The sequence below is a fragment of the Parasteatoda tepidariorum genome, chromosome 10 (assembly GCF_043381705.1).
Source record: "Parasteatoda tepidariorum isolate YZ-2023 chromosome 10, CAS_Ptep_4.0, whole genome shotgun sequence".
In the NCBI taxonomy this organism is placed as follows: Eukaryota; Metazoa; Arthropoda; class Arachnida; order Araneae; family Theridiidae; genus Parasteatoda; species Parasteatoda tepidariorum.
Window position 1 is genome coordinate 8214121 of NC_092213.1, and position 13235 is coordinate 8227355.

A 13235-nucleotide genomic window follows, 5' to 3' on the forward strand; every position below is an offset into this window, starting at 1 on the left:
TTAATTAATATTTTTATTCATTTTGCAAAATAATTGCATTTTGACAGCATTTTTTTAAATTTTTTTTTAGAAAGCTTACCGAGTTTTAGAAAAAAGTAACGATTTCATTCGACATTTCCGTTACAAATACTTGTACTTTTTCCCTAAAAAAGTAACGAAAGTACAAGTAAAAGTACTAAATTTAAAAAGTAACGAAGTACAAGTAAAAGTACGTACTTTTTACTTGTACCGGTGGTACAAGTAACGAAAGTAAAAGTACTGCCATATATGGCTGAAGTTACGACTCGTAACATTTCGAAGCAAAATCGGATAAGTATCTGTGTCGCTTCGTGTTTCCAATAAATTGTATTCACGTTTTTCTGGATGTGCATTGGGTTATTGGTCAAGTGCATTGCACACATTAATTTGCTGAAAAAATCTTTTTTCTTTTTATACCTTCTGTTAAAAATTTTTGAAAATCGTAAGCCTAATTCAGGACATCCCAGAAGAAAAAAAGTTTGTAGATTGTTATGTAATATTTTCAATTAAAAAAAAGTTTTATCGTTTAAAATGGCATTAATTGAAGAGCTTAGTGCATTATAGTCAACTCCAAGAAGTTAGTTTGCATTAAAGAAGGCAATTTTTATACGACGTTTTGATTTGTATTTGTATATATGTATAAATAAAGAAGGCAATTTCAATATGAAAAATATTTTTTTTAAACATTCGTTGCCTTTGTAAGGATTGTAAATATGGATCAAAATGAACTAAAATAACACTTTTTTCAATACGCTTTTCAATTACTGCATTTTTTACAGCGATGGCATGCTGTTTAAGGAAATTGTCTTATTTTATCAATATAACATAATGCTATTAGTTTAACGGGACAATATGTTAATTGAATGTTAATACTAATAAAAACTCTAACTGTTAATTAACATTTGTTAGGTCCTTTGGCAGGATATTTTGGCGAAAGGATTGGACTGCAAAAAGTGACTGCTATTGGTTGTTTAACATCGGCTGCAGGAATGTTTGCATGCTACTTTGCAAATAATATTATTACAATTGACATATTCTTAGGATTGGTGTTTGGTAATTATTTTAAGCTAATTTTATTTAACTCTAAGTTAATTTTCATTCAAAATATACTTAATATCCTCCTGAGACCCAGAGATTAATATATTTGACAACGTTTGGTTTAATGTTATTATTTGAAAAATAATGCTTTAGGTTTTTTTCTGATTATAGGCATTTCCCAAAAATGAAAAATAATAAGAACTGTGAAAAATTTGATTCAAGTAACCATTCGGACAGTTTTATGACATAATAGTATTCTGTTCTATGACCAGTATATGGAGAAATACTCTATAAATACTTCCTACACTATGAAAGAAGGCTAAAAATTAGATTTTCCCTTTTCGTGCATTAATTAAAAATAACTTTAATAATTAATTACATTTAGTAAATTGATTTTTTATTTTTTTTATCGCATTTATGAGTCTACTTTTCTTAAGATTCCTAAGTAAAAATCGCCCTTTTTGTCTTTCTGGTTTCAGACTAACATATTACGTTACTGTATTTCTTCTCATTCAACATGAGCTGTATTGTGGAAAAAAAAACAGGCCATCCTGAATAACTTTTGATCTTATAGTCGGATTGTCTCGTGCTAGAACTTAATCTTAATGGCTTACGGAGGTAAACTCAAATTCGCTAATTAATAATTGCATTTTAAAATCAGACGCAAAAACGAACTTTCTCTAAATAAACATTCTTTTTATTCATGAATTCAGATTGCTGACTATCAAAATATTTAACCTTTTGGAATCAATCTGGAAAATATGTTCCCATTAGTTATATGAGAAAAGCAGTTTAAATTTTGAAAGCATAAATGTAAAGTCCTTATAAATAAAATTGTTGCGTAGTTTAAATCTTTGTTGAATTTAATACATTGAAACATTAGTACATTGATACATTTATGAAAATTTTTACATTGTAAGAAATTTGAGTGTATCGCAACACTAAAGATGATGGCAAATATTTCGTGGTAAAAGAGTTCTAGTGAAATATCAAGGATACTTTTTGGTGCAATAAAAAATAAGAATAGTTTTTAGTGTAGTGAAAAACTACATATGTTTTGGTGTTAAGTAGTTGTTACCAATTTTGGTGTTCAGTTACAGGAAAAGTTGAAATGACAATAAGATACACCAAATGGCAGAAATTTCATCTTTTTACCTAATTTTCAACAAATCCCTATTTTTGACGACATATTCTACAAGATCCGTTACTCTCGAAAGCACAGGAAAAATTAATATTATTGGTTTTTTACTCGATTTTTTAATTAGGGTTAAATGTGAAACCGAACGCACTCATTCATATTTGTTAGCACTAAAATAACTGTTTTGCAGGAATTGGTTACGGATGGGCAACAGCTGTGGTTCCCGAAATCATCAACCAGCACTTCATTGAGCATAGAACTAAAGGCAATGGCATTGTTTTCGGAGCAAGTGGATTGTCTGGTTTTCTTACACCGCCATTGCTAGTTTTCGTTCTAAACACGTACGGGCAGTCCGCTTCATTTTTAATCATTTCTGGAATCATTCTAAATACCATCCCAGCAGTGATGTTATTAACCAAGCCAGATGAGGAAAAGGTACCTGAGTCAAAAACAACTGAAGATAATTTCGAAAATCAGAAACTGGCGAAACAAAAAAACACAGATTCAGAAACTGCACACAAATTAAACATAGACATGTTTAAGGAAAAGAATATTTTAGTTCCTAACGATTCCCACCACAATCAAACTCCAAAGTTGGAAGATACTTTTTCCAAGGACACAGACAAACATATCCTTTACAATCCCTCATTCACATCAGTGCAAAACTCCACCAATAATCTTGTAGGTCAAAGAAATGAATTCGATTCTACAAAATTAAACTCGACTCAAATAAATCGACCCATTCCAGTTGCTAAAATTATTGAATTGAATGTGAACGATTTAACCAATCAGTTGACTTCAGTGGGTGGAAAAAACACGTATTTTAACCCAATCGATTCTGTTCCTAAAGACAAAGCAGAGACATCTATGTGCGAATCCATTAACATTTTATGGACGCCGACTTTTTTACTCATAACATTTGTTCAAAGTTCACATTTCTACATTATGTACATGTTTTGGACCATCACCGTTGATATAGTCAGAGACAAGGGAGTGCAGAGAGAGTTGGAGGTATATTTTGTGATGGCCCTCTCCCTTTTTGACACCATAGGACGATTCTTCTTAGCGTGTGTCACCGATTGCACGCGTTTGACAGCAGCCCATTTTAGCTCCGTATGCTTTGCAATGATTGGACTGTCCTGTCTACTGCTAGTGTGGGTATCGGGATTTGAAGCAACTTTATTGGCGATCTGTTTACTTGGACTTATAGTCGGAGGGAATACAACAAGCCTTCCTGGTATTGTCAATGGTTTCATTGAAAAGGAGAAGCGACCACTGGCAATGGCTTCCAGACTTCTAATGTATGCACCCATGAGTTTTACCATGTCTCCTTTAATAGGTAAGAATTGTTGCTATTATTACAGTCGCTACTAATTTAGCAACTCCTTTATTGCTACTAGCTAGTTTTTCCTGCATCGAAAATTTTTTTTCCTGCTCTCTTTTTGCTTAGCTTTTAAAAGTAGTTTTGAGTTTTCAACTACAGTGCACTCCCAATTATCCGGGTTAATCACCGGGACAGGTCGCACGGACAATCGAAAACTCATTTTATTAAAGAAAAAATCAATATCAATACAAAAAATATAAAAATTACTGACATTTGCTTGCTGTATAACATCAAACTAGGAATTTTCCTTTAAAAAAATGTGCAATGCGCCATATATTGTCGCAAATTTTACGAACCGCATTAATGTCACCGTAATCAAATGCTCCCATATAAACTAATAAAGTTTCCACAAGGCAGCAGAAGGAGAAATTATATTTCCCTCATTTACTACATCTTCTGCATTAGTTACTATCATCATTATTTGATTTAACAACATAACGATGTCTTCATCTACCAAATACTGGAAGCCAGGCTCGCAAGCATCACTTTGAAACCAATCTTCTAAATTTTCTTAATCAAGAATTTCGAAACCTTCGATTTCTTTTGCTTGTTCAAGAATACTATTATCATATTCTTCTTGAATATCTGAAGAAGATTGTTCAACAAGAGGTATCATCTTTCTCCACGATCGTGATAACGCAGACGATTTCACCTTCGACCATGCTGCTGATATTCCATATACTGCAATACAATAACGAATATTGTTTCCAAAAATTGGGTAGTGTTATAACTTCATGAATCAAATTTTTTTAATCTTGAAAATGTTTCTCTTTAAATTTTTTTTGACTTCGGAATGAGCACGGATAATCCGCAAACCGGATAATCGAGAGTGTACTGTATGTGGAAAAGGAACGAAAGTACGACAGTGATAAGGACTAATATAAGATGATGTATGAAGTTCATAATAGACAGTTGAATTACCTTTTGCAATTTCATTTTTAAGGCTTAGGGCCTCGTAATCGTAATCTATAGATCTGGCTATGGCTGCAAAATATCTAAATATTCCATTATCATAGAATTAATAACATAAGAGTATATGGAATTGAACTACTTAAGAAATATTTGAAAATGAGTTAATTCCAAAAAAAATGTAGGGAATGCACGAATTAACAAATGTTTAATCTGCGTCTTCTCAATAGCCTCCGTTCATAGAATATACGTAGGGGAAGAAGTTTAGCTTTCATTGAAGTAATGTAAACTTTTCCTCAAGGTTAAGTGTGGTCCCTGCGTATAAAGGAAACACACAATATTTAGGGGCACAACAGCGGAGGTTCTATAAACGGGTTTGCACCCTCCTCTATTTTTAACCAATACTGAGAAAGGGGAAGCTTTAGGGGCGAGGAAGAAAAATTCTCTTTCACATCGTTGTCTCGTTCTGTATTTTTAAACTATTGATAAACTATACTGTTACTTATTTTACTTATCCTCTACGTGCCTTTGGGCTCTAGCATATCCCTCCAACGCCTCCTGTCTCTAGCAATAGATCTTGCTTCCTCCCAGCTAGATATTCTAGATTCTTTTAATTCGCCCAAAAACATGAGCTGGATGGTAAGTCTGGGTCTTTCTCTTGTTCTTTTACCATCAGGGGCCCATGTAAGCGCAACAGATGTAATTTTTTCTTTGGGCATTCTAAAGATATGTCCGAGCCAGCTCCATCTTCGTTTTTTAATTTCATCTTCTATTGTTTTTATTTTTGCTTCCTTTAATAGATTTTGACTTGATAGTTTGTAAGGCCAGCTATACTGTACTATTAATTAAAATGTTTCTTTGAGGATACATGTATATCCTCCCCGTTAGTTAAATCTGCTAACACATTTTGATATAGAAAGAAAGAATAAAATGGCGGGAAGCAAGGCACCCAACCATGTATGTAGGGTTGTCCAACAATTGGTTTACTGGTGACGTACCTCCTGACTGCCGCTTTGCATCATATGCGCATGCGCTGCAACTTAGTTCAAACGACACTTTGCAAAAATTTGAGTATGTTCTTCACCCTGTAAGTTGTTTTTCTGGGATAGCGTACTGAATCGAGCAGTTCCCTGCTCCCAAAAATAACGAAATAGTATAGTCGCATAGCATGTGATGAAGGCGGAGCCAAGTGCCAACTCTTGGTGAACAAGCTATATTCAAATTATTAGGGTTTACATTGTAATAAATCACTATTTGTAGAGCAAAAAAAAATGCTTGTTTTATACAATAGAACATATTTATTTTAAAAAAATACACAAAGCAATGTTGTTTATTCTTAGTTTTTTTAGTAATATAATTTATAAGAAGTAAGATTCTCAAGGATAACGAAGTAAAACGCACACACATACATTATGGAATACTTTATTAAATCATAGAATTGAATCCGTTTATGTACTTTAACTGATTTTTCTAGTTATTTTATGAAATGACGGATTTCACACTTTAACGGTAACATATACACAAACTCTTAATTCATAATTTTTTAAAATGAAAATAGGTCACTAATCAACTAACACGTAGTACAGAGAGAATTTGAGAGAAAGATAATTTAATTTTAAATTGAGAATAACAAGACGGATGTCGATAAAAACTGTGCTGTAAAAAATCACTTACTACATTTCACAGAGATTTAAAAATAAAAATATGATCATCCTTATTTAACAACTAAAAACAAATGTACACGTTTTGATGGCCGCCACCTTTTGTTTTGGTCATGCATGACAATACTTTTACTATCGTTACTTGTTTCGTTAACGAAAGTAAAAATAAAAAGTACGCACTTTTATTTTATTTATTTATTATTTTTTTTTTTTGGAAAATGTACAAGTATTTGTAACGAGAATGTCAAAAGAAATTGTTACTTTTTTCTGAATTTCTTCAAAATTTTTTATCGATATAAGTTTCTTGAAATTGCTTTTCAATTCAAAATTTTTTTAATTTAATCATTTTTTAATTATTTTTAATTATTATAAAATAAAATGAATAATTTATAAAAAATAATTTTTCAAATTGTTTTCCCCTTTTTTGAATTTTACAATCTAAATATTTAGTTCATCATATGATTATGTTAAAAATAAAACTTTTGTGCTCAATCTTTCATTAGTAAAAAATTAACGACACATTAAAAAATTGTCACTATTTAAAATTAAAAAAATTTTTTTTTTTTTTTTAGCTTTTATAAAAACGAAAGATAATTTTTAATTTAAGGAATTTCAAGAGGTTACCTATGTAAAAATACATTTTTTTCTTTTTTCTATTTCTTTAAACAAAAAATATAATGTTATAGAATTCGTTCAAGAAATTAATTAATTACTGCAAATCCCGAAATTAAAACAAAATTTCTAGGATTTGGCAGTTTAAAAATTTATTTAACTTAAAGCTTTTTTTGATATGCAAACATTGAATTTTGATTTCTTTTTTTTCCTAGATATTTTCAATGTTCACTTTTTCAATGAATTTTGTAACGTTTTCCTACATTTCAAACTTTATAAATTTAAAATAAAATTAACTGCATATTCTTTCATTTTCTTAAATGAAATTTTNGGTCGGCAAAAAACAAAAAATATAATGTTATAGAATTCGTTCAAGAAATTAATTGATTACTACAAATCCCGAAATTAAAACAAAATTTCTAGGATTTTGCAGTTTAAAAATTTATTTAATTTAAAACTTTTTTTGATATGCAAACATTGAATTTTGATTTCTTTTTTTTCCTAGATATTTTCAATGTTTACTTTTTCAATGAATTTTGTAACGTTTTCCTACATTTCAAACTTTATAAATTTAAAATAAAATTAACTGCATATTCTTTCATTTTCTTAAATGAAATTTTAGATTACTTTGAATTTTCAATTTTCTCGAAATGTACTTTAAAATCGTTACTTTGATTTGTACTTGTACTTTTTACTCATTATTTGTTCGAATCAAAAGTTTTTACTTTTTACTCGTTACTTTTTAAAAGTTATGTTCCCATGTATGGTTTCGGTTAATGCAGTGAAGACTTTCACTAACTCTCGCCAACATGCATTCAAATGTAAACAATCTATGGACGATATTCAAAATTCTTCAACTGCAAATCGGTATTTTCGGAAGTGAAAATAATTCTCGTTTGGAGCGAATAGTGAGTGTTTGGTGTAAGCTTATTCCATTTTAAGTGTTTAGATTTAAATTACACCATTCAGTTGTCTATGAGAGCATGATTTGGTGTTAACCTCGATTAAGGTGCTTTCACCCACAATTTTTTGGGTCGATCAAACGCATATTCGGAGACATTTTACTCCTTAGTTTCTATAGTGTACTGTACATTCATCATGATTACTTCAGCGTTCGAAAAATCACAGAATTTTTCGTGTCCTACCGGGGATGTTAAATAACAGAATTCATGCTCATGTGAATTGTACATTGTTTTTGATTGCATATTAATGAAATGAGCGTACTAATTTTAAATCGGTCGTACAAAATGACATTTAGAATACTATATTTACAGCAACATTTCTAAGGAAATAATCTAATATAGACAGTTTAGATATACAGAATAAATTGTCTATATTAAACGTTTTCTATTCAAACTAAACATGACTATAAAATAATAATAATAATAATAAAAAACTGTGAATTACTAAAGAATAAATCCATCTAATCTATTTTATATCTAAACTGTCCGTATTAAATGTTTTTTAATCAAACTGAACATGACTATAGAATAAAAAAAACTGTCGATTTCTGAAGAATAATTCTGTCTTATTTATTGTATATCTAAACTTTATATATTAAACTTTTTTAATCAAACTAAACTTTAGGAATTAAAAAAAGCTGTGTTTCGTACTTATAAAATTCTTATTTAAGTTTATTAAATTCAGCAACAATGAGGTCTTATAAAATTTATTCAAATTGTTTCTCCTCCTTGTTGCCGCTATTTCGTTCCATCGGAGATCTTGACGACTTTTCTCAAAATTTAAGAGATGTTTAAATTTTGATTTAGGGGTGCTCAGTTACACCCGACGGGGCTTCAAAGGATTAAAAATACATACCAAACAGGAATTTTTACATACCTCGGGTATGAGCCAAGACGACTCAGAGCAGGGTTTCCCATGCTTTTGACTTTTGTGTACCCTTTCTAAATTTTCAGTAACGTTGTGTACCACTAATTAAAAAAAAATGAATGCATTTTTTACAATAAAAAATTGCACAAAAGTTAAAAACCACAACTGGCTGTTGACACCACTGATTATTAAGTGTTAACTCTGCAAAAAATAGCCAATAGAAAAATACGCAATCGTAAATTTTCATGGCTAGCTCTGTTTTTAAATAAACATTTTTGAAATTTTTGTTTGTTGCAAGATATTTCGCATAAGAACGTGTACCCCCTGGGTTACGTGTACCACACTTAGGGAAACGCTAGCTTAGGGGATAGAATGTTCGTGTCACAATAAGGTGTACCGGGTTCGAAACCCAGCGATGGCTGGTCGATGCGAATTCTGCATCTGGCTCGCACCGACCAGCGGGCATAAAGTATCCTCAGTGGTAAATGGATCATGGTTTAGAGTCCCCTTGCCGTGAGGCTAACCGTGGAAGGTTTTCGTGGTTTTCCTCTCCGTGTAACGCAAATGCGGGTAAGTACCGCGGGTAAGTACCATCAAAAAGTCCGCCACGAAGGAAAATTTCTTCCAATACTTGTTCTAGAAGCACCCTTGTCTTCTGGATTGGGTTCAAAATTACAAGTTTGTGGAATTCTCAACCTTAGTAGTCGTAAACCCAAAAATTGGGTCAGCTGTTCTACGACGGTTGTAAAATAAAATACCTCGGGTATACAGGGCATATCATTTTTGGGACTTGGATCATTTATAGAAATTTGAAAAAATAATAAGCAATGAATAGTATTTAGAAATAATTACAGTGTTATGAGTATAATACTATAATGTTTATTTCATTGAGATTAATTAAAAAGAAAAAATTACTTCCAAGTAATATTTATAATAAAAAGTAATTCCTGCAAATATTTATCTATTGTATTTTCTTAGTATTCTTCTCTCTTATTATTAAGTGTGTGATTTTAAATATTTTTCCAAATAAAAGGCATAGAAATTAAAAGTGATGTTTTTTTTTAATAAAAAAATCGAATGATATTACTATATATTTTTTTTAATGGAGGGCACTTGGGGGTTGTCCCATTGGCCACAAAAATGCCAGAACTGCTACTCTCTTTTCGTTACCCAGTGGGTACCTGTGGCTAAGCCACGGCGGTGAAGCAGCGTCGCCCACGTCACACAACCCGTTTATAGAGCGGGTCACATTCACACACAAAGCAGAAAGAACATAGAACACACACAGAGAGAGAAAGAAACATCCCTGCCTTGAGCAGGATTTGAACCCGCGACCAGCGGCTCCGCAGTCAGGCACGCTAACCACTCGGCCAACAGGTCGGCATGATATTACTATAATACGCAACATTTTGTGATAAACATATTTAAAATGGTATCTATCTCACTAACCATTTGATATTAATTAAACAGTAAATAAATATTATAAACTTTTTTCGATAAGCTTTATGTAAAACTACCATATGTAAAACTGAGTATGAGTAAAATAGTATCTACTCAACATATGCACTTAAAAATAATAAGTGCAAAAAAAGGTGATACTTGGAATATTATAGCATATACTACAATACTAGAAACTCATTATTCTTACTACAACTTATTCTTACTTATCTCAGGGAACGAAAACATTTAATTTTTTTCCCTCAATAATCTAAAAATTGATAGTTAGCGGTAAAAATATAGCCCTTAAGAATCTTCCAGGTCTTAAAAATGGACCGCATTTCTGTTTTTCTAATTTGAATGCATTCTATTTAAATGATCTTGCAGCTTAGAAGGCTTCGCTGCTTAATTCGAAAATGTTTTTCGGCAAAGGTTTTACATTATCTCGTAAAAATAGTCCTACTGATGCTTATGTGCATAAAATTCTACTGTAATTATGAATTGTAGGGTTACTAAATAACAAACAGGTGGCTACTTTGCGCCAAGTTGTGTAAAAGAACATTTTACGTGTTTAACAGCACCAAGAATATTCTTGGATTTTGGTGTAGTGGAACAATACTTGGGTGAAAAAGGTACATTTTCACTGGAAATCTGTTTATTCTCTAGTGTACCATTTTTTGTGTACACACACACGAGGGGTTTTTACTGAGTGGATCATGTGACCGGATATACTCCTTTAGTAACGCTTTTGGCATAGTTTACCGTTAGAGAAATATTCAGTCCCAGTGCTCTGGATAATGTGACTGGACGCACTCTGTTTGCAATGCTTTACCGTTTCAGACAATAAAATTTATTTACGGAACAACACTTGGGGTTGAAAACTATCTAGAAGATCTTATTTCTCAACTATAATTTCAAAATTATTTGAGGAGTTAAATTAAAGTTTTCCAGGGCGAAGAAAAATAGTCCCGCTTTTTCTTGTGTCAGTTGCTAACCCTCGAGTAATGAAATCTGAAGGACAGTTGTTGATTAAAAAACAAATCACTAATGAGGTAAATTATGAGAATTAATTATTATAATTGATGTTAAGCTGATTAATATTCTTTTCCATCACCAGGCTACTTCAGAGAGGTCCTATCTTCTTATAATGGTCTTCTCTACATTATGATGTCCATGTGTTTTGCCTGTAGTATTGTTCTTCAAATCCTGTCTCACATGCACAACACACGAAAGAAAACTGCACAATTCCACTGAACATTCATGGAGTTTGAAACGATATGACGTTGCTAGCAGAAAAACTTAAATATTGTGTAAATGTTTGTCTTTAGATTTTGTATATGAAAATATTATTAATAATTAAATAACTATTTGTAATGTTTTCCGTAAGAAGCTACGTTTAAGTGTGTTTTTTAAAAGTCTTGTAAAAAATAAAGTAAAAAAAAAAACGTTTGTTATGGATGTCAAGTTATAATTTTTTTCTTTATTAACAATTCGTTAGAGTTGACAACTTCTTTCTGGATGTCCAACTTAAAGTTACATTTTGTTCTGCTGCCTAAAAATTCAAAGACATAAAAACATGTAACTTTTACGGTGCTTAAAGAATTTACAGTTTGTACGATGGAATAAAAAATGTTTGTCGAGCGTAAGCGAGCAGGGGGTGGAGCCTCCTAGTGCTATATATTTAGATAAAATATTTTGTATCAAGTGCAGTTGATTATTTTTCAAACCCAAATAATCGAGCCGAGGTGGCTCAGGGGATAGAGACTTCGCCTCTCAATGAGGTGACCCAGGTTCAAATCTCGGTGGCGACTGTTGACACGAATTCAAATTCTGCTCCCGGCTTGCACCTATCACAGTGCTTTCGTAAAAAGTCCTAAGTGGTAGATGGATCAAGGATTAGAATCCCTTTGACTTACCATGTTAGGTTTCCGTAGTTTTCTTCACCATGTAACGCAAATCAGGGTTGATTACATCAAAACGTCCTGCATGAAAGCTAGTTTGTCACGATACTTGATCCAAGAGTTTCTTTGCCTTCTGGGTTTGAAAATTACTAGGGCTTGGAGTAGAACATCGATTGTCGTAAATGCAAAATTGGTTCAACGCTAATCATAAATAAAATAAAATCCAAGAAATCACTCAGATTGTTACGATTAACATATTAACAAAACATTCTTACATAAAATTATAAAAACTATATAACTTGTAAGCAAACTAAGCTTTTATGAAAAATATACATTTTTAAAAAGAAAAAAAAAGAAGATGAATAAGCAGCAACCAGGAGGTTGGTGATTGGAGTAAACATAGTGCGGAGCAGTCAAGTAAGTTAAAACATGGAAAGCAAACACGTTCCCCAAAACCGATCATAATGTACTATCTGCTGGTCACGAGATGAGTTATCACAGAGGGTGTTTTCTTTTATCCCCTTCCCCCCCCCCAAGGGTAAAGTGAAAAACAATTTGATGACAGAATTTAAAGTTTTGGGGACGAAGACAATGCAGTAGCATACACGCATTGCGCTATCACGATTTTGAATGGAAAGCACATGAAGGCTTCGACCGTGATAGAGCGCTCTCAGATAAATTTCTTTATCACTCTCGCCTTCACGTTTGCCGAAGGAGAAAAAAAAATCGTTGTGTTGCCATAATAGGCATTACATATTTCCTAACTTTAAAAATTTCTTTAAGTTCTTAAATTAAATTTTTTTTAATCATTCTTAATCCAATTTTCATTAAATTAAACTAATTATTTAGTTTTTATTACATTTTATAAAAAGCGAACATAAATATGTTATTCTTTTCCTATTAATCAATACAACGGCTAATTTTTAAAAAATTAAATACAAATGCATAATTTATTAAGTCATGCCACAACTTAATTGAATATCAAAATCTATTAACTCTTTATTCCTTAATTTCTCTAACCACAAAAGTTAATTTAAATTACCAAGCACTCAGAAACTTCTTGTTTCTGTTTAATAAATAGCATGATTATAATTTAAAAATTCAATAGAAAAATTNTTTTTTTGGCAGAGCGCCAAATCCAGTCTGTCTCGATTGTGCATTGTGCAAGCAGTAAACAGTTATACAGAAAAGTACCAAAATGCGTCGAAATTTCGAAAATTAGATGCCGATGAGGAGGCAGAAGATATTAATCTGTAATTCTAAAATTTTTTATAATTTTTGTTTTTAAAATATTGTAGCTTTTAAGT

General features: G+C 31.6%; 1 protein-coding gene across 2 annotated transcripts in view; it reads left to right on the forward strand.

Annotated features, from left to right (window-relative positions):
* The window catches only part of LOC107437538 (uncharacterized), a 21983-nt gene extending 10511 nt beyond the window's left edge, over positions 1 to 11472 (forward strand). Inside the window, exons 4-6 of one of the 2 annotated variants that reach the window (XM_016049590.4) lie at positions 928 to 1071; positions 2385 to 3533; positions 11145 to 11472. In XM_016049590.4, the coding sequence (XP_015905076.2) occupies positions 928 to 1071; positions 2385 to 3533; positions 11145 to 11281 (1430 nt within the window). In that variant the 3' untranslated portion in view covers positions 11282 to 11472. The remainder of the gene's footprint in view (positions 1 to 927; positions 1072 to 2384; positions 3534 to 11144) is intronic. The other variant, XM_071186430.1, reaches the window with a different exon arrangement.
* The last annotated feature ends 1763 nt before the right edge of the window (positions 11473 to 13235 follow it).